The sequence below is a fragment of the Poecilia latipinna genome, unplaced genomic scaffold, assembly GCF_001443285.1.
Source record: "Poecilia latipinna isolate Pla-1442-1.1 unplaced genomic scaffold, P_latipinna-1.0 Scaffold823, whole genome shotgun sequence".
Taxonomy (NCBI): domain Eukaryota; kingdom Metazoa; phylum Chordata; class Actinopteri; order Cyprinodontiformes; family Poeciliidae; genus Poecilia; species Poecilia latipinna.
In genome coordinates, this window is record NW_015113439.1 from 92396 (window position 1) to 120069 (window position 27674).

At 40.8% G+C, this 27674-nt stretch overlaps 1 protein-coding gene across 1 annotated transcript; it reads right to left on the bottom strand.

Moving 5' to 3' along the window:
- Positions 1-297: 297 nt before the first annotated feature.
- Positions 298-27609, bottom strand: fam124a (family with sequence similarity 124 member A). Its single transcript, XM_015047385.1, has 4 exons — positions 27249-27609; positions 21948-21979; positions 8491-9257; positions 298-2544 (listed from the first exon to the last, which is right to left on the bottom strand). The coding sequence occupies exons 1-4, from the start codon at positions 27302-27304 to the stop codon at positions 1744-1746; spliced, it is 1656 nt and encodes a 551-aa protein (XP_014902871.1). The 5' UTR covers positions 27305-27609; the 3' UTR covers positions 298-1743.
- Between the last annotated feature and the right edge of the window lie 65 nt (positions 27610-27674).

Here is a 27674-nt window from a genome sequence, read left to right on the forward strand (position 1 = left end):
GCTGCAGTGATTAAACTATAATACATAACCAATAGGTGAAACAAAATATAGACCTATTATTTCAGAACATCCAGCCTTTTCTATACACACACAATTAATTTTATTCATAGAGTAAATATAAACAGCTTCTGAAAATCACCACTCTGAGTTAATTTTTTTTTTACTTTTACTTGGATTGACCCTTAAACTAATAATTTATCTCACTGATCGTCTCTGAGAGCCATTTATTATGAAACACGCAAGTAAAATAACCACAACAAAAAGTTTATGTAATTAGGCTATTTATGGGTTCTTTTCTTGTATAATTGAACTATTTTAAAAGAGTGATGAGATTATAATAATGCAGAAATCGGAAACTGACTTAACTCACTGAAAACCATTTACACACAATAACAACCCAGCATCTGTTACTTACGGAGATGTGACGTTTAAAGATGGGCTCATTTTTATTTATATTTAAAGAGTGCTAATCTAGAGCAAAGTTAAATCAATTTAATCCACACTAGCTTCATAAATGCCCACTCATCTTATCAGATGAGCATTATGATGATGAGCAGAGTAGAAAATAAACACATATTTGGGTTTTTATGCTAACATGCTCCACCAAAACGTTAAGCTGAGCTTCTTCTCTTCTCGAATTTCTCTCCATATTTGCTTTAGAAGATGTTCAGGATGTGGGAAAGGAAAATTTAAAAAAATGTCATGGTCTTTTTGCAGGCTAAAAAAAAAAGCAATAAACTGCACACAGCAAACCTAAGAGGCTAACTGCTTTACGTTTGTGTTTATTTATTATAATTTTCTCCAAACCAGATGTGTCATTGTGTGTTTGCACACTGAAGAGATACAGTGCTCTGAACTTTTACATGTTTTGTCACATTACAACAAAAATGTATATTTGTACTGGAAATTTAAGTTACAGGTAAAAACAACGCAGCACTGAGCTGTGAAGGGCAGGAAAGGAAGAAAACCAGTTTGAAGTTGCTATAAGCCATGCAGAGAACTACAGCCGGCAAGGATCAACTAACACTGCACACGACTCTGAACATTATCCACTCTGTGAAACATGGTAGCGACAGCATAATGCTGCGGGGATGTGTCTCTTCAGCAGGGACGGACGGGGAAGTTGGTAGGAGTTGTCGGGGAGCCATCTTGGAAAGAAACGTCTTAGAGGTTGCAAAGAAATTAAGATGAGGACAGATCTTCACTTTCCAGCAGCCAGAATCGTTTCAAAGTGTTTTTATGCATTAGAATGGTCTAGTCAAAGCCTGGCCCTAAATGTAGTTGAGAATCTTTGAAAAAACATTGATCAAAGGTGTTTTCTGACTGAACCTCAGCTATTTTGAATCTAAAGTTTGACTTTCTGGAAGTATAAAACTGGACACTCTCTCCCTTGCGGCCGTAACTGAAGTAAAATGTAAAATTCATATCCTTTTCCTTCCACTTTAAGAAGTATCAATACTTTTGCAAAGCACTGTAGATAAAACCAACTGTGCTATAAAAATATTTTACACCCTGAAAAGGGAAGTAGTTATATTTAATGAATAAAGCTTCTGTACAGTTATTTGATCACTAACTGAGAATAATATGTGACTGATATTTACAGTGCTCCTATCTACATTCAATAAAACAGGTTTGTGCTTCAGGTTCCTCTCTTCTACTGTAGTTCTACTACCAGACACTAGGTGGCATAGTGGAGCTGTGTTCAGAACTAAAACCTGTCGTCAGTGGCCACATTCAGACCTTTCAAATGTAGAACTCCTGCTCTTCTTCTACCCTGTCTGCCTCTTCAATCGGAGCGCTAACGATGCTGCAGCTGTCTGACAGGTTGATGGAAACGTCACTCGTGCTCAAACTGCTGTCTTGGAGATGCGCCCCCAGCAAAGCGGAGGGACTGCAGTCGATGGAGAAGCTGTTTGGCGTTCGGCCCAGAGTGGCCGACTTGTAGGTGCCGTCAGGAATATCTGGAGAGAAGGCGGCTCTGACGTCTTCTGGAGGCGCCGACAGCGGCCGGGGCGTCAGAGGCAGGCTGGACTTGATGTAAGCGGACACCACGGACAGGTCGGCGTTGCTGCCGGGATTCACCTTGTGCCCCGTGTCCACGTCCGTCTCCTCCGCCCCGATCAGAGAGTCCACGTTCAGACGGAAAGGCGGGACGAGCGAGGGTCTCCTTTGGAGGGAGCAGACCCGGTTGTGGAGGTTGGAGCCCGGAGCAGGAGGGTTCCGGGCGGAGTAGGAGCCGGCGGAGCCCAGGTTGGGTAGAGAGAAATGCGAACCCGACTGATGACCCCTCCAATGCGAGGTCCGGCGGTCAGGAAGTTGCTGGTCGGACCACTCCTCCTGCTCGTCCTGCTCCTCGCAGGCCAGTGGGAGGGAGCTGTGGGAGCTCTGGTGGCCTCTGGGACGGGAGGTCACCCTCTGTTGGTGACGGCGGTTTTTGTAGGAGGTGACGGCGCGGGTAAAGCTGGACGGAGCCGATGCAGATTCGCCAACAGCCGGTGCCATGCAGCAAGGGTTTTGTCTGCTTCTCAAGCACGCGCCCTGGACCTGAACACGGACACAAAAAAAAAACAAAGAGTGCACTGTTACGTCTAAACACCAGCCACTCTAAAAGCACTTAAAGATAACAAACGAATCTTAAAACAACAGAATAATTAAGACATTATGGCAGACACTTTGACCCGCTGTAGCTGGAAAAGCTACAGGTCCGCAACTAGTAACAATAACACTGGAGCCGTGCCACTCAAAGCTGAAGTCAGCCCTGAACCTGAGCCAACATGGGAAATAGCATCTGCTTGGCGCGGTGCTAAGCTAAACAGATTGCAGTTTTTATTAGTTTCACTATAAACATATTCACTTTTGGCCCCCGTGGCTCGTTAAGAAGCTCACTCTTGAAGAGTTTGACAGACTTGCATCAAAAGAAAAACGGTCGCTATGAGTAAAGCCATTTCTTTACTGTAATGCAACATGTTGATGCAATTAGTCTGTGACTCTTTACAGACGCTTGGTGATACACTAAAATGAAATCTCACTCCTCAGTGCCACTTTCCAGGGCAGTTGCTAGGAACAGGAGTGTAAATGTGGTCGATAGCTGAATAAAACTTAAAACACACCCAGCAGCACAGATTCAGAAGTTATCTGTATCAGAGTCCTTGTCGTCACGTTTACCAGTATATGCAACATCACAATGGCAGTGAACGGCTTGGAAGATAAACTTGGCAGAAGTGTCTGCAGAGCTGTCCATTCAAATTCTGCAGGCCAATAAATACTCGGTCAGCTGGATGGAGTTTAGCTGCCTTTTATGGCCACATCTGATTTAGATTTAAGCAATCAAGATGTTAAAGCTTCGGGAGAAAAGTGAGGATGACCGAGATGCCTGGTCTGCAAAACTGCATTACGTATTGTTTTATCTAAAGACTCGGGTTTTCTTAATAATGGTGTGTTTTTCAACCCACAGGACGATGCTCACTGTGAAGAACAAAGAGTCTGTATTGCTGCACCTTTCTGTCTGTGCAACGTGACCCGCTCAGATATTCACAGCTGCTTCGGAAGCAGGACAGAGAGCAGCTGAAACAATTGTGATTACGTTTTAGGAGCTGGAATTTGACTGGAAAAAGATTGAAATAGCAAGACAGTAATCCAGTGAGAGGCTGTGATAATGCTGAGGTTCACTGTGTTATTTTTGCACTTCAAAAGCTACTCGGTTTCCAAGAGGCTAAAAACAGACATTTAGATACACTGTACAAAAAAAACAATATACAACTGTTTTTGTTCTCTTGATGTCTGTCAGTAGACGTACAGAAGGCAACCTTTATAAAAAATATATTTTTTAATTATTTGTCGAAAGTGTCACTATGTTATTTCAGACATAATCTGTGAGAAAAAATTAAGCTCTTCTGCCTTCTCCCAACACTCCCAGTGCTGACTAGAAACCAACAATCAGAGCCCAGAGCCAGGTATTTGTGTTGCCAATCACAATCTCGTGTGGCGCTGCTCATTCCTCCCCCCCTTGCCTCCTTTGCTCTCTCTCTGCTTTTCCCCAACAGCAGAACTTGTTGTGAATGCTAATGCTGGTGAGAGGTCGTGAAACAAGGCTGGTACTGACTTGGGGATGAAACTGCGCTCAGACTTGAAGAAGTCATTTCATGTCCAGCGTTATGATTGCATTAAAATATCAGTGTGTGGTTACAGTAACCATGGTAACTGAATTTGAAGGGGGAAAAAAAAAATCCCGCTCATTATTTCAATTTTAGTAATCCCCAAGTAACCAAAGCAGAAACAGTTTAGTTTGGTGAAAGCTGCAGTGTGTAACTTTTATAAAGAATGTGATTTTTTTTTTACATATTTGTTAAAACCGTCACCGTGTCGCGACAGTTTGTTTTGAGACAGATAATGTGTGAGAAGATCGACCTCCTCCTTGAACTGCTGCTGTCTGAAGAGGTGTACCGCTCCCGACCAAAAGCAACCAATCAGAGCCAGAGGAGGAGGGTCTAAGCGCTGTTACCCATCCTCATGAACACGCTGCTAAATGTGCTGGTGGCAGAGAAACACATTATTAAAGGAAAAGTGTTTATCCGCCGCTAACCAGCTTCAGCCCGTCTCTGCACCATGCCTGATGCTGACACACATCCTTCTCTCTGCCTCATGAGATCTGCTCCAGTCCCTTCTTGCTTTCTGGCCCTCCACAACGTTTCCCACAGAGATGATTTTCTGTCTTTTTCTAGCGTCCCATCGGTTGCAGTTTCACGTCTCCAACCAGGAAACACAGGTTTCTTCCGAGCCAGACAACATTTTTCATGGCCGGTGTGCGTTTCAGTGTCATTCATCTCCATCAGGCCTGCTCAGTTTTAAAAGAAGTAGTATCTTCACATTTTTTTTGTGGGTTTATAGCTAAAACAGGTGCCTATTAATCAAATCCATGATTCCCTAAAGTTCACAAGAACTTCATTCTTGCTCAAAAGAGAGGAATGTCGAGGAGTAAGAACTTCCTTATGCTATAGCTTGAGCACATCTGCAGAAACATAACTCCATCAAGGTTACCAAAACAGGGAGGAGCCACATTCGAGACCACTGACCCCCCGTACGCAGAGCTCCCATACAACAAAGCGCTCCTCACGCGACTTTCAGGAGGTGAAATGCGCAGGCGGGGAACCCCGAGAGCGTTCAAACCGCACGCTGGCTGTTCTCGGGTCAGCCCCTTTATGAATCAGAGCTGCAGCTGGAGAAGCCATCAGCGTCCAGACGAGCCTCGAGTGCTCGCTTTCAGAGCGCCGAGTGTTACAAAAAGTCTTGTTCGAAAACGCCTGAAAACCTGAAAGTCAATCATCGCCCACGGAGAGGCCGCCTCAGAAACATAAGAACCAATAATTCGCCACGAACGTAGAAATGTTTGCGTTTCGAAATCACAGTAGCTGTGGATCCTTTTCTTGTCAGTAGAAGTTCTCGTCTCCGTTTCTGCTTCTGCTGCACGGCTCCATGCATGGGGATGATAGTTTCCCCATATTCCTGTTCAGGTGGCAGCTTTGCCATCAAGCTTTATAAACAGAGAAGTAGAAGCAATAGCCTGTCTCACAGGCATCCAATGGCAGAGCACAGAGGTGTGTGGGGCAGGTTTTAAGATGTCAACATGTTGAGGGATATCAGGAAATTATCATTTTTCTGGAATCAAAAGAAGGGCTGAGCTACGAGTTGACAAACTGAAGAGCGACTCTTAATTTCTAACATCGGCAACTATAATTGTTGAGTCAAATGGCTGTAAAGTATGTTAGTGGGTTTACAAGGAAAAACTGGAAAGCTATTTTTTTCTGAATTAAAACACAATTCTGGTCAGAACTGTATTTATACCTGTTAGTCTTTGTTGATTAACTTCTGTTATTTGTTACAGAAGTTTGGTTTTCTTGTGAATTTGCTTTAATGTTCAAAAGGTCTAATATTTCACAGATAGTTTTTATTTGTTTTAACTGTGAATGTTTTTAATCATCTTTTTTTATGGCATTTTAATTGTGTAACTATTTATAGACTTTAAATTTTTGGCTTTACCAACTTTGAAAACATTTAACACACTTTGCTTCCCCTATATGAAGTTTTACAATTTACTTTTCTGTTTTGTAAACATTCAGTTGAATAAAGTTTGAAATCTGGAATGGCATTTTGGTTATTTACTATTAAGAATCCTTCATATTCATGCTCTTATTTTGAAGTGGACCGTCCACGAAGCAGTTCTCCTTCCTGTGGTGCAGGATATGATTTTTTTTGCACCCAGAATGCACCACTCTGTAGTCCTACTGCAAACAGTTTAAAGTCTACTGATGTCCTGCATGCTTTCTGACCAGAGCCTTACTGTGGTCAATTAGGAACAGAGTTAGCAAAACTCAACAACAATAAAACTGAAACCATACGAGAGCCACAAATTCCAAAAACTCAACTTTAGCTAACTTTCTTCACTTCAAACCCGTTCAGATGATTGTTTTGAGACAATTATACTGTTGGAACACCCATTAGTGTCTAAGAAAAATGACTATTGTGTTTTTCATTAACACAATTTAAAAATATCTTTAGCAGTTCAAGGCACAAAACGACAGGAAAAAAAAAACAAACGCTTAGCAGCAAAGCCAAGAATTTAACTAAATCTGCAGACGAAGCAGATCCGAGCCGCTGACCTGAGAGTTAATTTATGGTGGTGAGTTTATTTGCTTGCATAGCTTTCACTTCAGAGTCTATATAAATCAAACACATGAACTCGGGTCAGCCATTGTTTTTGAACTGTCACTTTAAACCCTTAACTTCCAACACTTGATGACGGTCGCACACTTTTGGCCTTCAGGGAGCCAGAAGTGACAGAGTTCAGATTAAACAGATTGAGATTATTGTCAGAACACTGATGGGAAGGAGCAGGTTGTGGTTCGCAGAGTCGCAAAGGTTTGTATTAAAGAAATAGACTTTCTTGTTTTTGAAAAGACTTTTTAAAATGAAATTAATGCTTTGTAACTTGTTCACCTCTTTCAATTAATCCTAAGACTTTTTCTGCGTCAACAGCTGTTTCTCCTCTCAGCCTGTTCCGCCATCCTTCATATCTCCTTCTCCTTCTTCCCTCCTTATCCTCTTATTCACTTTGTCTCCTCTACTTTGAGCCATGAAGTGGTTGCATGGCCGCCTTCTTGGCTCTCCCACACAGAGTCGGAGGCTGTAAGCGCTGTCATGAAGCTGTCATTTCAGCCTAAGTGATACTTAAAGGAGGCCAAAACAAGAGCGAGTGTGTGTGTCGTTTCCCCAACAGACAACAGGTCGTCTGCACACAGCCAGCGCACCCAGGCTGGAGATGAGCAGCAGGGGGTGCTGGGTAATGAGGTCGCTGATTTGGCGATAGTAAGACCCTCAGTGTTGTAAGCTTCAGTTATCTCAGGATAAGCAGGTCTGACCTTTGTGAGCGATGTCCGACATCACTCAAAACGTAAACGACAGCTTTGACTGTTATCTGGTAATTCAGCCTAAAACAAACTCAAGTAACAAGTCAGGACTGGATGAACGTGGAGATCGCCATGATCTGCACTGCTTAGGGTTCAGCTGCTATAGCTGAAACTGTTTTCAGCTATAGCAGCTCGGAGTTACGTTGCTAAACGTAGCGTTGTGTGATTCCATCTGGTCAGATCACGCTCGTAAATGAACCTGCGTGTGAACGCCGAAGATATATTAAAACCAATCGGTTATGATAAAATTAACACATAAATAAATAAAGCAGTGTTTGCACACAACCAAGTCTGAAACTAAATATTCCTACTGGCGTAACGTTGTGGAAGAACCTCTGACTTCAGTCCAGGTGGCACTTAAGCATCATACATATGGCCCATTGTCCTGACAGATTAGCTTGTTGTTTCTCCGTGTTGCACCAATCCCGGTAATGGACTGCATCTTAATCAGCTTGAACTTTCCAAACCACTTATCTCACACTGCCTGGACACACACACCCCCTCTGAAACCGATACCCCTCAAACAACCACTTTGTTGTGCAAGTCTGTCTCTCCAGCAGAGAGAGAACCAAGATTTCTAGAAGAATCCGCTGTTATGCAACCAAAGCATTCATACAAAATGAATGTTTTCATATTTTGTCTGAAAGAAATTCAGTTTAATTTTGATTTGGTGTGATTTATAGAGCAACACAAAGTAGCTTTTTTCTTGTGAAGTGGATAAAAAAAAGAAGATTTTTCTGACTTCTTCATAATATTATTTATTTAATATATTTTAGGGCCTTTATTTTATATACAAACTAAAAAAGAGGATTGCCCTGAACACATCATCATGCTGTGGGGAAAGTTTTCTGAGACCTTAAGGGGAGACAGCTGCAGCTAAACAGGAGGAACTCCTCAGAGGTTACCTGTTAGGAACTGAAAAAGATCTGCAAATGCCACTGAATCAGTTAATAAAAAAAAAAAGCAGCTTAGCTCTAGTTTTTATATTCATTTATGCATTTGCAGAGCAGCAAACCAGGATGCTCACCTGCAGCAGGATTTTATTCCCATCATAATCCTCCGTCTGCCAGCGGACGTCGCTGATCGGGCTGCAGGGGTGAGGTAGCAGCGGGACCAGCACTCCAACGTCTCGCACCCTCACCTCCATCACGGCCGAGTCCAGCACAGCGGGGCTCTGCCCCCGTGGGAGCCTCTTAAACGACAGCTGGATCTCCATGTCGGGGTTGCAGTACACCACGAAGAAGCAAAAGTCCTCCTTCTTCTGCGCCACACGTCTTTGGAGCAGCAGCTTGTAGAGCCGGACCATGTCGACGTAATTCTCGTGGCGACAGTAAACTGTGAACCGCACAATTTCCTTGCCGTAGTGGACCTGCCGGACGGCCCAGAGCGGCGTGCCGGGGGACAAGACGAAAAAGTCCTGACTGCACGGCGTGAGGGGCAGCATGCTGCGGCCGTTGCTGACCTTTTCCGTGTGGTGGTACCGCCACGGAGGCCTCTGCAGGGTGCGGTGCAGCGTCAGGATCTGCTCCTCGCCGCCGTACGCCTCCTGCAGGAAGAGGATGACCGCCACGGCCGGCTGAGATCCGGCAGACGGGCCGCTGTTTTGGTGCCGCTTCGGCCACGGCCGTTGAGACGTGGACGCCCGCTCGGAGATTCTGAAGAGCTGCAGCTCGGGGTGAACCCAGGCCAGCACAGCGTCGGCGGCGCGCTGCAGGAACTTGCCCTGGCCGGGGTCGGAGATGAGGTGGATGCTGACGAGGAACGGGTCTTGGAGCTCACCCATGGATAACTCACCTCCAGGAGCACACATGCAAAGAAAAAAAAAAAAAGAGACCAGAAAAATGTAGTAGGACTGAAACGATTAATCGGATCAATCAATTATTGAAATAATCATCAACTAATTTAGAAGTAGATTAATCATTAACTGGAGTGTGGAGACACTAAAATAACCATTTGCTAAAAGAGCAACGCTTTTAATAAAACTCCTCAAACAGCAGTTTTCGCTTTGCCCAGTTCAAATGCAGAAAAAACCCTCCTGTTTAGCACTTTTTACTGTCCAACTATTAATTGGTTTAATAAACACAGTTGCAGGTCGTCCCTACACTATGTTAATGTTAAGTTGAGATAAAAGGCCTGAGCTTTTCACACGTCGATGTTAAAAGTATATTTTTAGCTGCAGATGCATCCTTTGCTACATTCACTGTTATTGCATTCTAGGTATTTAAAACAGAAACTGAATTATTTGCTTAACTGCATGTTTTATAATTGTATAAAAAAGACTTAAGTGGTTAAAAGAAAAATCTGATTTTTTTTATCCGATTAAGTCGACTATCAGAAAAAATCAGTAGATTAATCAGTTGCTAAAATAATAGCCCTCATATATAATAACAACAAGGCTGCAAAATGTAACTGGAAAACGTATATATCTTTATGATTACTTGATTTTTGTTTTTTTTCTTGCCCAATCTGGAAACTTTGCACAGCTACGGTTGGTATGCCAAAAGAGTATCTGGAAAGGTATAGGATACTTTCTGATAATGGAAACGGAGAATATTTTGGTATGCCAGCACAACGTTAATATCTCTCCTGTTATTCTTTTGGCTCGGGTTATTTTCCTCTTTCAAGTTTTCCATTCCCTCCGTTCCCTAACAAATCTCCTGCTCTCAGCTGTCTCTATTCCACTCAACCAAAACCAGCTCCATCTTTTTTTCCCCCCGGTTTCGTTGTTTACCTTTCTACCCCCCTGCCTCAGCCCCTCTTCTCGCTAAAACACCCATGTGGTGCGAGTCTCCTCTGCGAAGGCTCATTAGTGCCATTAGGAGTCATTACTGAGGCCAGGAGGAATGTCCAAGACCACAGCAAGAGCGACGCATTCAGGTGTAGCCTCTTCCTGAACCCCCGACCTGGAAAACCTCCGCTCGCTGACTCAGACACTGGCAGCGTTCCCGGCTGCTCGTAGTTACGCCAGTTTCTCTTCCCGCGTGTTAACATCTTATCTGTCTGTGTTTATTCCGCCTGTTTTCCAGGTTTATTCCTGCTGTCTTTATCGCGCTTCTCTGGGGACTCGTCCCATTTCACTTTGCCTGTGAGAAAGGACAAGCTCAGCCTGCGTGTCCGCGGCACAGCAGAGTGTTTGACTGTTGCCAGAGTCCCTCCATAAAGCAGCGAAGCCAAACAGGGACGGTGTCTGTCCTGTGATTTCCCCACTGGCCTTCACAAAAGAGCAGTTTCTGCTCTGACCAAAGAGGTGACATTTCCGAAAACGTTCAGATCAGGTTACTGTGGAGCGATGCAAAAAGCTCTCCATTAGAGGTCGACTGAAGCAACACGATTAGAATATTTAGGCATCGAATTGCAAAGTGTGTTTTGGTTATACTGACAGCGGGATTAGGCCAGTCAGTGAAAACATCAACACATAAGGAACGATGCAACTTTCTTTAAAGAAAACCACACTGATGGAGAGACTATCCACTCTGTAGCCAGCTTTTAGTGGGCAGCTTCAGCAAAAGATATTCATGCTGCTACAAAACCGATATAATGCATTTATTATTAGAGAAACAGTGTGCAGTGGTGACTCTGTCAGGACTGGTTTTATGAGCAAGCTTCTCCTTCTACCGTCTCAAAACCAATCGGTTTGCAGGAAATAAAAAACAGATTGTGGGGTTAAAGTAAAGCATCAAGCTGGAGGTTAAAACTCTCCATTTACCACAGGCAAACACTTCTTTTTTTATTTCTTCTGGTGGTCATTTGTCCCCTTTCTAATGCTGCCCTGAGGAACTGCCCGATTTCCAATTTAAAAACTCACCATGGATGATGGTACACACACAATATAGTCACAATTTTGTCACTATTTTAATGCAAAGAGCTTCAAGTAAATGTGATAGTGGCACAGAACCTTATATTGTTACAGAGAGACGCTACGTCTTTGGCACGGCTATGAAATGGACGGTTTACAACTTATTGCCCCTTTAACTTGACATATGTCCTGTCGCCTAGCAACAAGCTTGAAATCTTGCTCATCTTTTTTTATTACTTATTTAGTTAAATTTATTAAGTTAATGAATAGATTAAATACTTTATTCAACAAAAACTGGATCAAAGACAATGCAAATGATAAAAACCTAACAACAAAACCGGTCTAAGCTTTCCGTTTTGCTTTGTTACCATAGGAACGTTTTTCTGTTCATGGGATAGAGTGGGGTATGAAGGATCTGTCAGATCCGTCCTAAAAATCTGGGGAAAAGGACAGCGTGGGCCACATTTGGACTCCATCAAGCAGATGTTGGTTCTGCTACCAGAAAGTTTAGCTTTATTTAAAAAGAAACGACAGGACACTCTTATTCACCTTTTCACCCTATGACTGTGTTTTCAGCTCAATTCATCTCTATTGTGAGCATGTGAAAAGTTTGGTAGCCATCTTTCTGCCAGCTGACTGACAGTGCACAGCAACAGATGGGGGACGGATAGTCTAATTACAGATTTTAAGCCACAGAAAATGAAGACTTTAGCCGTATCTCGTTAAACCTTGGTACTCCGACTCAAACCTACACAGTTGTACTTGGAGGGTTCGGGATAGTCTCCATGCAACATCCCATCTCATCACCGTAGCAACGCGGTTTCTGTTTATCCTCATTCTCTAAGCAGCAATTGCTTTCTGAAAACTGCTGTGAACAAACACACTCATCCAGTTGGCTGAGATCTTCATCCCAGCTGCCCGACTACCGACTCATTAAAAGCCCAGCCAAAACAGTTCAGGGGCGGCATCAATCACGCTAATGCCAATAATCTGTTTAATCCAGATATTAAAGTTGTTTTTTATTTTAAGCTATCTCTCTGTGCTTGTTTGTTTTGTGTTCACACTGTCCTAATCTCATGATCTCACTGATCCCACGGCTCCTAGTAGCCGGATCAAAGAGGAAGGTTTGGGTTTGAAGCCAGGGAAATAACAGCCTGCTGGGCCCATCTTACCTTTCCAAACATCTGTCTAACATTCAGTTTTATTCTCCTTGACATCCAGACATCCTCCAAACATTTAAGGCCCGGGATAATGAGTAAAATGCAAGCGAAGACTGAGATACAACAGAGAACAAACAGATTGTCGTCAACGTGAGATGAGAAAAAATAAACAGAACAGGATTTAAGGTAAGAGGGAGGAAAGAACTGGGCTTTGTGTTTTTGAGGCTTTAGTATCAATTTAGCCTGAAAAAATCTAAAGAAAGTTCCTTGAACAAAAGCATGACCTATAGACAACACTTTCTTTGTGCGGACATACAGCAATAAACATCAGTAGCATTTCACAGTTTTAGGTAAGTCTAATAAATTACAACAGAAACTAAACCTGTTTCACTCTCCACAACTTTTTCTTTTGGCAAATCAGCTAAATATGTGTAAAAAGCCTTAGAATAAATTCAGGTTTTACTGTAAGAACACAAATCGCTCATTTCCAAAAGTCCTAGTGTGGCATAGTTTGACATCTTTCCAGTGAAATAAATGCAACATTGATCATTTCTAGCTTTTTAGGACACAAAAGCCTTTCTTCATCCTGTACTTTAAAAGCAAAGTGAGGCAGACGTGTTCATCTCTATAAACGGTTCTAAAAGGAAGAAAGCTTCTCCCCGAAACACGAGGAAGAGGTCAAAACAATAATTAAACTCTTTTATATAACTGGAACCCAGACAGATTTAACACAGTGGGGAGAATGGTAAGAAAACCAAGCAAAAAGTGGCAGATTGCTCCATGATCACTTACTTTAAGGCTGCTGTGCTCACCTCTGTCTGACGGCCCAAAAGCTGTGGATTGTGCTACGAGTTATGATTTTGGTTACCACATTTTACACAGAATAGTCAGTGAGTTCTTACTTTATGACAATCATAGAGTTCAGTTTTGGTTGAAACTGACCAGAGATGTTCGTGTTGACATTTTGAAGGCAAAACCTTTTACTGCTGCTTAATTTTTTGGCGTTCCTGTTACCAAACTTTACTGTCCCAAAGTGAAATCGACAAGTTTTACAAAAGGATAAAAACATCTGGAAATACGACACAAAATGAGTGAGATTATAGTAGTATTAGAGTAAGACGTAAAAAAAAAAAAAGTTTAGCATTTTAAAAATGGCAGGTTTAGTTTCTGATTGAGAAACTAAAAGAGATGCTGGAATATTTTTGGCTCAGCTCTGTCTTTGAAAACCTTTATAAGTGATGTTTTTCACTTTTTGCTTTTTAGATTATTAGGTTGTTGTTTTAGAAGAAAATTGACATTTACAAAAAAAAAAAAAGGGGCTGGGCTTAGCACACATCAGTTTCAATTATGTTATAATTTGTTCTTCAGTTTGAATCTTTTGGTGTTTCAAAAAAAATTTTTCTGTTTCATATATTTTCATTTTGAATGTGTTTATTTTTTGAAATTTCAAAAAACTTTTTGAGCAAACTTTATGGCCCCAATGTAGCCCCATATGCAGCTTACATATTGAATGTAATAAATAAATAAATAAATATTTGACTGATTACAGGAACACCATTTGTATTCAGGGGAGATGAACATGGTGCCATGTGTTTCTATTTATGGTGCACCAAACCAAAACTATTCAGCACATTAAGCTAATAGTTTTTTCTTGCTATGCGATTTAATGGGGTTCAGGGTAGAGGAGACTAAATTAGTGATTAAGTCAGCCTTTGCAAGGGGGGATTCGGGGTAGTGTGTGCACAAAGCCCTGGAGAAGTGTGTCTCTAAGCTCTTAATCCACCTTGGAGCTGAAGCTGATGTTCTGCTCTGACGGCGCGCGGCGCACCATCATGCATGGGCACGTCATCAACAAGCAGACTGAAGACCGACCTGTCTTCTGTAATTCCCAGAGACTTTTACTCTGGCTTCATGTTCTGGTGTTAACCGGGACCACATGCTCCCAGGCAAACCCGCAGATGACGACGTGAGATAACACAACAATCCCTCCAGTGGCCCCTCCACATATGAGAGTGATTAGAAGTGAAAACTCGGCTTCGCCTCACAACGCGTCTCCGTCTGCGCGCGGGCGCGCGCCTGCGAACACGCGGGAGTCCAACAGTCACAGCTTTAGCTCGTTTGGCTCTCGGTCAAAGAGAGAGGAGGAGGAAATTCAAGATGGGGGCTTCTTTATTCTGGTGAAGATGACAACAACAAAAAGAAAAAAACGACAAAAACTATTTTCATTTCATTTTGGTTGACTTGTTCCAAAAAAGATAAACATGTGGAGGCTGTAATATAGCTAAGATAGACAGATTTCTTTCTTTCCAGTTCACATTGTATAAAAAAACAACTTTTCAAACAATCCCAGCTTGTGTTATAATGATTAACAGACATTAAAGCCACAAATACTTTACCATACTTTCAGCTCCTTCTCATGACGAAGTCCATATTACAACTTTGACAACATCATCTCCAAACAGCAACACTTCTAAAGCAGTTTTATGAGTGATTTAAAAAAATGAATTCAGCTACATAAAACTTTTGACCCATGCGTATGTTTTTAACAGACTTGAGTGAACGCAACACTGCAGAACGACGTTTTAATCGATCCGACGTCATTATTGGAATGAACATCAGCGACTGATCCAGAGTTCCTTTTTCCTGCATTGCTGTGGGTCACGCTGCACAATAAAGTCTACATAATGATCTGCTTCACATCTACAGTAAAACCCCAGACATGGATATGACGGGAAGTAATATTAAACGTTTTCAGACTCGAACCCAGAGTCCTGAATCTGTGGAGGGAGTGAGGGATGAGAGCGATGGCAAAAGATCTTCCGACCTCAAAGATTAAAAAAAAATAATAATAAAATTTAAAAAAAATCAACAAAATACCAGAAGAAACATTGGAGCTGAGTGACTGACAGCATCTGTATGGTTTATCCACATCGGACTATACAACGCTGTGAGACTAGAAGCAGCAATGCAAGTTTACGTAAAAAAGTTCTGGATCGTAAAACAGATATAAGCAGATATTTAAAATCGAAAATCTACGTGTGGCTTTATGTATGTATGTATGTATGTATGTATGTATGTATGTATGTATGTATGTATGTATGTATGTATGGATGTATGGATGGATACCCCAAAAACTTTACTGGAGCTGTTCCATTGCAGAATGTAATTTTTTTCTAATAAACCCATCTATTTTCCATTTTACTGTGCAATATTTACACTGTTCAACAACACTACCTCTGTGCAATATTTATATATATTTTATATTTATTCATATTCTGTATTTTTAAATTTGGTAAATTTTTGTATATAAACATTTTATGTGCACTTCTTTTTCATGTACATGTCTGCACTGGAAAAAGGGCTTTTAATTTCATTGTACACTTGTATAATGATAATAAAATGCATTCTATTCTATTTTGTCCTTCTTTGCCTCGGGCCTCAGATGGTCATTGTATCGGGACATGAATGCAGCTGCAGAACGCATTATGTACATATTTCTCAACGTTTTGAGAAAGCAAGCGATGGTACAGTTGTCGCATCTTTTATTTATTTAATCAATTAGCCGCTATTCATTTTAGACGGTTGAGAGCTACTTCTCAATGCCACGGCATCTTATTGTGATTATTTCCTGTTGATTTAGTCTATTATGTCTGCTGTTGTACTCTGATTGCTAAAGAAAAACTTTCGCAGCACCATAGTACTGGACCTCTAAACAGTTCCACATGAGCCACAACCCCCCCGGAATTATTTCACAATATTTACTTGCTTATTTGTTTTTTTCCTACTCGTTGCGGCACTTTGTAAAAATCCCCCCCGCTGTTTCCTAAGATGTCGTTTCCAATTAGACGCCTCACATGCAATGAAATGGAAGTTACTGTTCTTGCTCTGCATCTCGCTCTTCACATAGGGAAAACTGCGCGTCTGCATCAATGCATATAATTAAATGAATCTGCATTGGCTGACACGAGAGAACCAACGCGGGTTTGTTTACTCGCTGGTCTGGAAGACAAACCAGAACACTAGTTGGCACTTTAGCTTGATGAGATTATTCACTAGCGACATAAGCGCGGTCTAATAACGGAGGGAAATCCAGACTTCTTTTCCCACAGAGCAACGCACAAAGAGTTCTGTATGTCTGTGCTGCCAACCCTGACGTTTCACAGAAGATAAAAGTCAGGCTGAAATGCAGAGCCGCTGCTCATGGCCTAAAAATGCTGCTGGTTTCAGACGAAGGAGGAAGCATTTAGATTATTACCGGTTACGGCAGACTGTGAGCAAAGATTAGGAGACGAAACTTAGCACCAACGCCAAAAGTCATGAGTGCCAGGAAATCTGAGTTGGGGCGTTTGGCTTGATAGGGCAACAACGGTCTCACAAACACGAGAAATAAAAAAATAAAACATCATAATAACAACATGAAGGTCATTTTTACTGCAGCTGATTTGATTTTAGTTAAATTAGTACAGATGCAGAGACAGATTGCTGAACAGTGACATTTGTAGAAGCCATAAACACAAGACTGACAAGACGGGAAACAGAATAAGTTCCCTAAATCTGGAGATTGTTGTCTTAATACAGAAACCACAGGTCTGTTTCAGAGCGCGTATTCCTGGAAAACGCTCTACAAAGGTTTTCAATGGATGTGTCTTCTTTTTAAATGTGTTTAGTAAAGAGAGGCTACAAAAAACACTAATTACTTTTTTAAAAATAACTATTATAGACAAGCAAAGAATGGCGGTCTTTGCAGCAGCTTACTGCTGCCTCTACCAGAGCAGACAGCCCAGCTACTGCTTTGAGCTAATATATTGATAGAGTCCCACTGTGACTATATGAAGAGCAGAAAGCAAAAAATATATATTTCTGTTCCATTATTCTCTTTTTATTTCCTCTAAAGTTGATATATTTACACCTTTAAGTCTGAATGCTAAAAACCAAAGTTAAATCCTTAGTTTGTGCACACAAAGCTAATAAAGCTAATTCTGATTTTATTAAGCTGCTAAAGAAATGTTAGTAGCTTCTTCTACATTTATGTAACTCAAAACAACAATAAATGTTACAGACAACAGTAAGAACTGTAAAAATCAAAAGGTAAATCACTTTAGCAGCAGTAGGAATAATCGTCGTTTTGTTTTGAATAAAAACCACTAGATCGTCTTATCTCAATACTTTAAAAACCCTTATGCGTTTACTCCATGATATCTCATTATAAGAGTCTCATATCGCCTCGTGTCTTTCGTATAATTTCATTTATGTTTGGAATTTCTCGACTCTGTCCAAAATTACAAAAGTGCACATTGCTTAGGTTTTAGCCGACCACAGATGGTTTACTTCATATCCAAATCCACATTGGGAATATTTTAAACTTAATCTTGTCCATCTAGCCGTTTACCGTCTTCAAAATTAAAAGGCCCGAAATAATGAAAACAAAACAGAGAAAAACTTCAGAAACATGGAAATAGCTGCGCTAATTTACTGTATTACTACTAGTTTGCTGACTGAGTCAAAATAAAAGACTCAGAGTTATGAAAAATGGGCCCACGTTGCCTGACAGCACCGTTCGACTTCACTGTGCACAAGAATTAATGCACGATCACATCGAGACAGTTAGAGGGAAAAGTGGCTTCAATTAGCAAACAGCTGACTGCAGCGTTTCGAGCTGTGACCCCAGACTCACGGTTCAGATCGCTTTTTGGCACACGAATAATTTGGTAGCACTTTATGTGAGCTGTCTAACAGCAGAATCTGGATCCGATCAGCTTAGCTTAACAGAAAGTACGTCCAGTTTTTTTGTGCGAGTGTCTGTGTTTTTGTGCGAGAGAGCTGAAGCTTCATTCACCCTGACGGCTCTCGAAGGGGCTTTGAATGACATCACTGCAACGCTTCTGCCGTCCAGAAGGAAACCCGGCGCTGTCTTTCAGACGGTGAGGATGAGACGTACCATGTGGCAAATAAGCAAACAAACGGGCCAGTCAATGATAATAAAATGTGATAATAACGATGAAAAAAACAACAAGGCTTTGCCAAATGGTTAGGAAACCCGAATAAATCAAAGCACATGTGATCTATGAGGTACAAGACTTGGAAATGAAACAAAGGCTGTAGTCTGATACTCGGCACGGAGCCGTTTAGCTGCAACGGTTTTGAAGTTTTCACATATTTGGCATCCAAACGCACAGTAGACACACACAAAAAAAAATGTCTTGCTTGAATGCAGTAAAGCATGTTCAGAATGCAGGATGCAAAAACAAATTTCCTCGGACACGCCTTAAATATGCGTCTTGGCTCCGTGAGTAAAACATCTGCTGGTGACGGTGAGATCCCTGAAAATCCGAGCCTCCTCCGCGTCAACCCGCAAACCGCTATCTATCAATCTTTTCCGAGCCTCTGTGTTGCAAGAAAAGCCCTCAATAAGCCGAATCTCTTCTCCTTTTTTTTTGTCACTTTGAAGATTTTCCTTCTGTTCCTCGTTTGCCTCTAATAAACACACTCATTCGCTCATTCTTTCGTTGTCCTTTTTGCTTTAGCGTTACCAGCAAAGCTGGCCGACTTCAACGCATCTCAAGTTATCTCTTCGTCTTTCGTCCAACTTTCTGTCTCCTGGATCTCAGCCGTTCTTCGGACTTCCACGTATAAATTTACATCCACCATATATTGGTTGCTGTAGCTGAGACAAATCATGCAGCACATGTCCTCTTCTGTCTGTTTTTCCGTCTCTGTGAGTTCATACAGTCACAGTTCTTTCCTTTGGTCCAAAAACACTCTGCAGCCAGCCTCATAATTCTTATATATGTGGATAGGCACATGAGGGAAACTAACAGAGACGACGGGGTCATAGGTCACTCAGACTCAGCTCAGACACACCGCCTATGACTAGCAAACTCTCTCCTACATAATCTCCTTCATAGTGTTTAACATAGATGGGGTCTTTTTAAAGTAGATAATATCAGGCATGTGCTTTTTAAACACCGGCTTTGGTTTTGCATTTAATCATGAGCTTTGGGACGTTTGTCAGTTTCTCTGATTTTACTTTTTGTAGGTATATGTTTGAGTAAAATGATCATTACTCTCTTATCCTATGAACTACTGACAACATGCCTTCGAACTTAAAAAGCAAAAATGTTGTATTTACAGAAAATGAGAAATGGTCAAAAGAACAAAAAAGACGCAATGAAGACCTCAAATAATGCAAAAAAACAAACAAAAAAATAAAACAAGTTAATATTCATTTAGAAGGAACAAAACTGTTTTAACTCAGGAAGAGTTCAGAAATATATTTGCACTCTTCCTTGAAGAATTTACATTTTGCTACGTAACAGAAACTGCAACATATTTTATCAAGATTTTTTGTAAAATTAGTGTATATTGTGAACTGAAAGAAAAAAATGATACATGGTTTAAATTTTTTTTCATAAATAATTAAAAACACTCTTATTTAGCCGCCCTGGAATCACAGATGGAAGTCTTTCCTAGTATAACTACAGGCTTGTAAACATCTAGCTGTTCTCTGACAACAAACTTTGGCGCAGCAGCTGGGTTTAAACTGAGGTGGAGTCTATTTACCAATTCTGAAGGAAACTCGCTGCACTGGAGTTTATTTAGAGGTAGGAGAGTGAAGACGGATAAATAAAAATGCATTCCAAGCTTTTCTGTTTATTATTTGCAAAAAGGTTTGAGACTCATTATGCTCCGTCCTCCTTCAGCTGTGCAACTTTTGTGTGCATCACTTAAAAACTACTAGTTTGGTTCCTGTTTTAACATGAAAGAATTTGAAAAAGTCCAAGAGTAAGCGCTTTTCGCAAGGAACTGTGCCGGGTGTGTGTGGACTGTGTCCTATGGGGCATTTTGCTTCTGTGCTGACCTCCAGTTATGACAATAGTGAGCAGAAGTTCATCTGATACAACAGTGACAAAGGAAACATGAGAGGAAAAGCAAACCAGACAGCCGCTGATGAATTATTCTCTCTCTCTATGTGTGTGTGTGTGTTTTTCTTCTTCTTCCTGACTTGTGGGTGTGGTGCAGTTTGGGACGAGGCCGCGTCCTGAAGACCAGATTAATGGGCTAATATTAGATTTAATCCCTTCATTGTGAAAGGCCTACTGACCGAAGGCAGGTCGTGACCTCTGCAAACCAAGATCTTTAAATTAGCACTGCGGTTAATCACAGCTGAAGGTCCACCTGTTGTATCTCTGTGTTGATTTGTCGCACAAGTCATAAGATCGGGAAACATGCAGATGCAAACGCGGAAGTAGAAAAAATGTGTCAGATTATTAAACAAAATGCACGTGAGGCATCTAGGTGGCTACATTATTATCTAGATTATTTGAATTTTTACTAAAGTAAAATCATTATAAGGAGGAGGAAATGTACAAATAAAGTGCATTAGCTTTCAAATGTACAGGTAGGTGTACAAGCTGTAAAGGTATCAGTCAGGAGAAGACTGTAAAAATATCCACCTCATTATACAGATGTCGCTGCACAGTCATCAAGAACTGGAAAATATGTGGGGAAACAATGACATCACAAACAGCAATTTTTTTCAAAGTCTGTGGAAAAAGCAAGAAATTAGCTGGTAGGGAAAACTGCAAAGTCAGGTTGAAGCCAAAAAATAAAGAAAATTCAAATTAGATACCGATAATAAGAAAAATGCTCGATACCATTTTCAACAAGGTGGCGACAGATTTTGAAGGATTTGGTTTCTTTTTAGTTAAGAACAAAAAGTATGGCTAATTACAATATGACATTATTATAACCTCATTATTGGAGCAAAACCAATAAGGAGGAGATAATTCAGCCCTCGCTTATAAAAAAAATATATTTCTAAAAAATTGTCACTTCCCTGTTTCCTTCAGGGTTTGTTGAAAAGGTGGATGAAGTTATAAGCAGTTATAAATTAAAATCAGTATTAAACCAAAAGGCAGGTGGAGATGTTTCACGTCCTTTAAGCTTGAAGAAATGTGAAAATTTGGACTCAAGGACCAAAAAAAGAAAAAAAAAAAGAAAAAAGGTATTTTGGATTTGGAGAGTTTATGAGGTAGAATGTGAAATAGATCAACATCAGTTCAATTTGACTCACCGTATTGAAGTGAATTGATAAGCGCTTCGGTAAAAAATGTTCAGGGATGAACAATCAGATTAATGCAATGTTTTCTTTTTTAATTTTTCACATAGATTTTGTTTTATTTACCAACATATCCTTTACAATTTACACATATATCCTTCTTTTTCATTTTTGTTTTTGCTCCAATTCCGCTGTGCAACACAAAATATGGTAAACTGCATGCTGGTGCAATGAAAGCAGCGGTGGAAAGCAAGCTGTTGGGTTTTTTTCCTACACAAAAACCCTTCCCTAAAAACGTGCGGCTGGTTTCAGAGACCACTAAGCGCAAACAAAGCCCACCCCCCGACCAGCCTTCTCCCCTCTGAGAAGATTTATTTTGTCAGGATGCATTAAGGAGATAAAGTCCTGCCACCTGAGCTGTGAGTGTGAACGCGTCAGCGTTTGCTCTGCTTCGTGTCGAGGTTACTTACTGCTCGTCGAGGACAGAGGACTGTAATCAGATCTGCAGAGAAAAAGACAAAGGAGAAAAAAAAACAAATGAATGCAGAGACGGGATGTGGACACATCGGGAGCGACGAGGAAGACAAGAAACAGAGAGAAGAGACAGAAGTTTATATTACAGTATAAAGTGCACTCTACATGCGGACGACCTGCTGCTATTTCAAATACCGACTTTTGGTTAAAGCGTAGAAGACGTCCAGCTGGACAGGTCACAAAAATGCACAGACATCGTAGTGTGGTTAGGATAAAACACTGGGACGTTTACTCAGATATCATCCCCACCACACTCAGAGTGTTACTGCATAATTTAGGTGAAAGCATATTTCTATAGCATTCCGACACAGGTCAAAAAGGTCGGTGTTCATATTTATTTGTTTGTCCAACTGTACAATACATTAGAGAACTCATTTTTACCATCTAAAGTGACAATTTCTATAAAAAAATAAACTAATTTCTGCTTTTATGTATAGAACCTCACCAGTTTTACTACTAGTGATGTTTCTGTACGGCAGATCTGACGAACTGAGGTACCGTTTTGTTGCAATCCGATCAAATTGTTTACACTGTATATAAGCAACTAAGCTGAAACACATTTTAATGAGAGGGATCTAACATATTTGGGATTCCTGGCAGTAAAACAGCAACATGAGACATTATTCAGCTGGAAACATTTGGACATGACTGCAGATCCAACGAGAATCCGGAAAACGGATTCGACTGGTATAGAAAAAGTTGACCAGATGTGTTTTGGGTTTTTTTGTCGTTTTTCTTTTGCTACCCTAAAAAAATAAATTGTTTAAAAAATTACAGAAATAATGTTGCAGTTGATATCAGTTCTAATAAAAACGTGTTAATGACCCAAAGACGTGAAAAGACCAAATAGTCATTTTCATTTCCACTGCAAGATCATTTCTAAATGATCTCTTCTGAAGTGATTAAAGAAAATTACAAAGTTAAAGTTTCATCACTTTAAGCATCATTTGTTATCAGATGAGTCATTTTGTGGTTTATATAGATGTCATTATGGATTGGATCAAATCAATTATTTGTATGTTATTCATGTGTGTTCAGGTTCTTCTTGCTTTTCTAAAGTTTCTTCCATTTTGTTAATATTCAACAACATTTTTTGACAGTTTTTGCTTTTAATTCTAACAGTTATGCCATTGTTTTGTTCAGTTAACTTCAGTTTATTCAGCAATTTTCTACCAAAAAAAATTTAATTTACAGATTTCTCCCTGCTGTTTCGTAGGAAATGCAAATATTTCCTAGTTGTGCATTTAATTTATTGTGAAGTTCCAGCATATGAAAGACAACAAATAACCTCAGCTCTCAGTGCAGCACGTTAAATTATTTGATAAGCAAAGCTAATTATCTCCTGGAAGTAGCAAAATATGGTGATGTTCATTTTAACCTACGCTTAGCAATGAATAAACAAATCAAGGAAATTAATATAAAATGATGGAGCTGAGAATATGAACTGTTCTCCTGCATTGCCTTGTAAAAACCCTTGAACTTCTTCCATTTTGTTACAACCATAAACGTTTTGCTGTTTCTTTGGGCTTTTTTGTGATGTATCAACACAACGTAGTTCACAATTGCAAAAATGAAAATGAAATTATACATGGTCTACATTTTTGCAATCTTAAAAGTGTGGCATGCCTTCGTATTCCTTTCGCCAATACTTTGCAGAACCACCACTATTGTTTCTTAGCGTCTTCTCTGATTACAGCTCTCTCTACGCTGCCTGCCACACGTGATGGATTGAATAGTTTAACACTAAACATCACTGACCGTCCTGCATGCTACGATGTTCAGATTTTGATTTGTGAATAAATTAGAGAAACATTTTAATCGTGTTATTCCCGGCATCAGCCTGTCACAGCAAATCCCGACACACCACGCTGAATCTTGAAACGTGGGAGAATCTGAAAATGTTCTCGAGGTACGAATACTACGGCTGTAAGGTAATGAAACATGCTGCCGAATTTGACTGCGGCAGCTAACCGATACTCTCCATTATGTAATTACAGGAACCATCTGCGAAACCTCAGCTCACACATGGACTTTCCAAGCTGAGGATATTAGTCCCACAGGGTTTCGCTGACAGCCAGAGAACACTGTCCCTCCAACGTGCACCCTCCTGCGTCTTCATCGCTAAACTAATAGGGGCTCTGGAGCAGCAGGAAACAGAGGAGTGGGTCTGTTTCCTGCAGCAGGAGGTTTTCAGTCTGCCTAATGAGAATTAGCACTGGATGAGAGAGATGTGGGATGAGGAGGTGAAGCAAGAGAGAGAGAGAGAAAGAAATGGCGGGGTACTATGAAGGGAAACTGTCAAGAAAGAGGGGGAAAACGAAGGAAATAAAGAAAAGTTTGCTTCGTAAAAGTAAAAAAGAAAAAGGAAAATTGTGAATGGAAATAAGAAAAATATTCTTTTTCAGCTTCACAGCTCTGGAGAGTAGCTTGGTGGCGTGTGCAGTTGACGGTTCCTCGGGGCGCGAGGGCTTGGCAGCGGCGGCTCCGGCTGACGTCCCGCCTGACGCTCCGAGACTGGAAGCGGCGTTTCACTTCATCTCCGTCCAAAGACAATAAACAGAAAGTGGAAGCGCAGACAGGCAGAAGCCTGGGCGAGCACGCGAGGCCCGAGTGCAGAGTGACCCAACGTGAGTCAGAATGACCCCTGAAGAGCTGCACAGACTGAGCCGTCTGCTGGCTGATAAGAGTAGAAAAGCAGAGAGACAGAGATCGGAAGGAGGAAGGCAAAGCTGAACTCGCTTTCATTTCACTGCAAACTGGATTAAAACCAGCGAGCTCTGAAACGAAAACGTAGTATGACCTCAAGGACATGTGCGACTGGAGTGGAGGTGACGGGTGTCTGCAGGTCAGAAGGAGGAGGAGTTGGAGGAGGACGGGGTTCTGTGGAGGCGGCAGCTCTGTGGTTATCAGCCGCTCTTCCTTTCTTTCACATCAGCACTTTCCATTTATGTGGCTCCGTGCTGATCGTCATAAATCAGACCTCTGAGCGATTCTCGTTCAACGCTAAAAATACGGCACCGTCCCAAATGCGTCTGTTAGGTCACTTTTATTCCAAAAACCATTCAAAACCAAACAGAGCTTCGAAAATGAGTTCAGTTGAGTCATTAATGTTGTCAGTTTTTTATTTGCCTTTTTCCTCTGTCGACTGCAAACCAAGGTGTCACATGGAGATGATAAGGTTCATCTAGATCTTAATGTTCTTCTTGTCCCAGTTGCTGGGTAGACAACAGGGATCTGTGAACAAAGCACTTTTTTTTTTATCTGTTTACTTATTGGAAGCCTTATCGTTACTGCAACATTCATCAGTGTTATCGCACCCTGGGCCTGTCGCAAAAAATCAATTGATCGAATAATAAAAATAAAACGAGCTCAATAATTCCCATTTGTACGGTTTTTACTGTTTTTCGCTTTTCTCTCTTTCTGCCAGACAAAAGTCTTCAGTCTGGTGTTTTGGTCTCAACCGGTGCTTTTTCTTTTGAAGGACAATTTTGTGTACAGGGCCTTCATAGTTAATTTTGTTTGTTGTTATTTATTTTGGATATTTAAAATGTCTTCCAGTTCCAGTGTTAAATGTCCATTAGAATCTAAAGTTTATTGATCTTTGACAAGGTTTTCTGTTGCAATCATATCAGTTGACGATGGCCTCAAAACAACAATGTTATTGTTTATCGCAATAATTTCTGGGATGATTTATCATCCCAGCAAAAATGTATTATTGTGACAGGCTTACAACACACGCCATGTCTTCTTCTAGCATTTAGTTTTCAAATTATGCATCACTGATGCAGTGAAGCAGCCTGACTGACAGTAATAAAGTTTTATTCTTAGAGCAATGTTTGCTTCTGCTGTACGCAGCGTAAAGATTCACAACACAAAAAGACACAAGTTACAAATCAACAAGTTTCGTGACAGAATGATGAAGTTTGGAGCATTTTAAATGGTGCAAGTTTTCACCCTCTGACCCACTAATGGCTCCGACCCACACTATGGCTAGTTGAAGTATTCAAACACAGTTTAAAAGCCAATTAAAGGAGGACATAATGACACAAACAGGCTCAACAACAATGGCACCACCTTTATCTGAACTCTTTACATCTCTTGCAACATTTATGACCAAACTATTGGCTGTAGTTTATGGTTCTAACACCACTTTTGATTTACACTTTACTTATAACAACAACAACAAAAAAGTGAATCCTCTGACATTGAGTACATGGTGTATGTGGAAACAACATCTTTTTAATAATTGCTTGATATGTATTATCTGTTTTCTTTTACTGTTTGAACTATTTTTCTAATGTTGGTTAAAAAATTGTTAACAATTCAAATTGCAATTATTTTTGCAATGTTTAGCAGGGCAGTCACACTACTGAATGTAGCTGCTGTATGGATGCAGCCTGTTTGATAACAGGGAGAGTTTATTTTTAGAGTCGAGTTTGTTTTTGAAAAAGTTCGGACTGTCCGCAGTGATGAATTTCCAGCTGAGAAAATGGATTTTTGTTTCTAATCATCGGTTTCTTGGGCAATAAGTGCAACACAACACTGTGATAAAACATTAAATGCACATCACCCAACCTTAATGTTGATCTCCGTTTTATGTATTTATTCTCGTAGTGGCCTAATAGTCAAAATAAGTATTTGGGGAGTGAAAAAAAAAATACAGGAAAGCAAAATATGCAGCATTTCTGTTCAAAATATCCAAAGAGATCAATCTGTTTTCTAAACAACGGTTCAATAAACAAATAAAAACTACCGCTACGACTACTGCTAAATTTACTGCTATGTCACCATGTTCCAAAAGGTAAACAACACTAATTTACGTCTACTGTAAAACACATCAACACCAACAGCGACGTACCGCAGGAGAAACCGAAGCACGTCTCTGTTTAACAGCTGAAATACAGTGAACAACAATAACTCTGAATACTTCATCAATTCATAAAGTATTTGTCTTTAATAAGTTACCTAAACATGTTCTTTATCGAAACCACATCGGGGTTTTTTTTTAAAGAAAATGTTGCGTGTTTACTGTATTTACCTCAGTTGCCTAATAAATAATAAAGAAAACGACCTTTTCCAGGCTTTTGGTAGCGCCACCGTGTTGCTCGTTTTAAACTCGCCCGGCTTTTTACAGTCGTAAAAGTATGCGCTATTCAAGTCACGAATATAAATACTCGGCAATTTCGCTGTTTCTAATTAAGAAGGAGAAGCCATAGAAACACTTCAGCTCCACTTACCCCCCGGTCTCTGCTCCTGAATCCACGCAGTCATCTTCTGTGAAGGTTTTCTCCATCTCAGACTATCGCCTGTGGTCCAGATAACGGCATTGTTTCAAAGTCCCAGCGTCGACCAACAAGCTAAAGTTGCTCAAAAAGAGCAACGCGGTTGTTACCGTCTGGCAGCGTCTGAACTCAGCGGGCGCTGAGTCCGCAAATGAGCGGCGGAGTTTTACTAGATGGAGCAACAGGCGGTTGATGCCGTGATGTGTTCAATGGCTGTTGGAAAAATGACAACTATACTACTAATTGTCTTTTGGAGATAGCCTGCTTTCGAGCTACATTTTTACGATGTGTTATGGGCTACACGGTAATTTTACGAAACAGAAAAGTTACCTGCAGGCTGCACAGTGGCGCAGTTGGTAGAGCAGCAAGACCTTCTTGCAG

Coding starts and splice junctions, on each gene's coding strand:
- fam124a (XM_015047385.1), bottom strand. CDS start 27,304: ATGGAGAAAACCTTCACAGAAGATGACTGCGTGGATTCAGGAGCAGAG. Junction 21,980..27,248: donor TCAGGAGCAGAGACCGGGGG/GTAAGTGGAGCT, acceptor TTTTCTCTGCAG/ATCTGATTACAGTCCTCTGT. Junction 2,545..8,490: donor GGAATAAAATCCTGCTGCAG/GTGAGCATCCTG, acceptor GTCCGTGTTCAG/GTCCAGGGCGCGTGCTTGAG.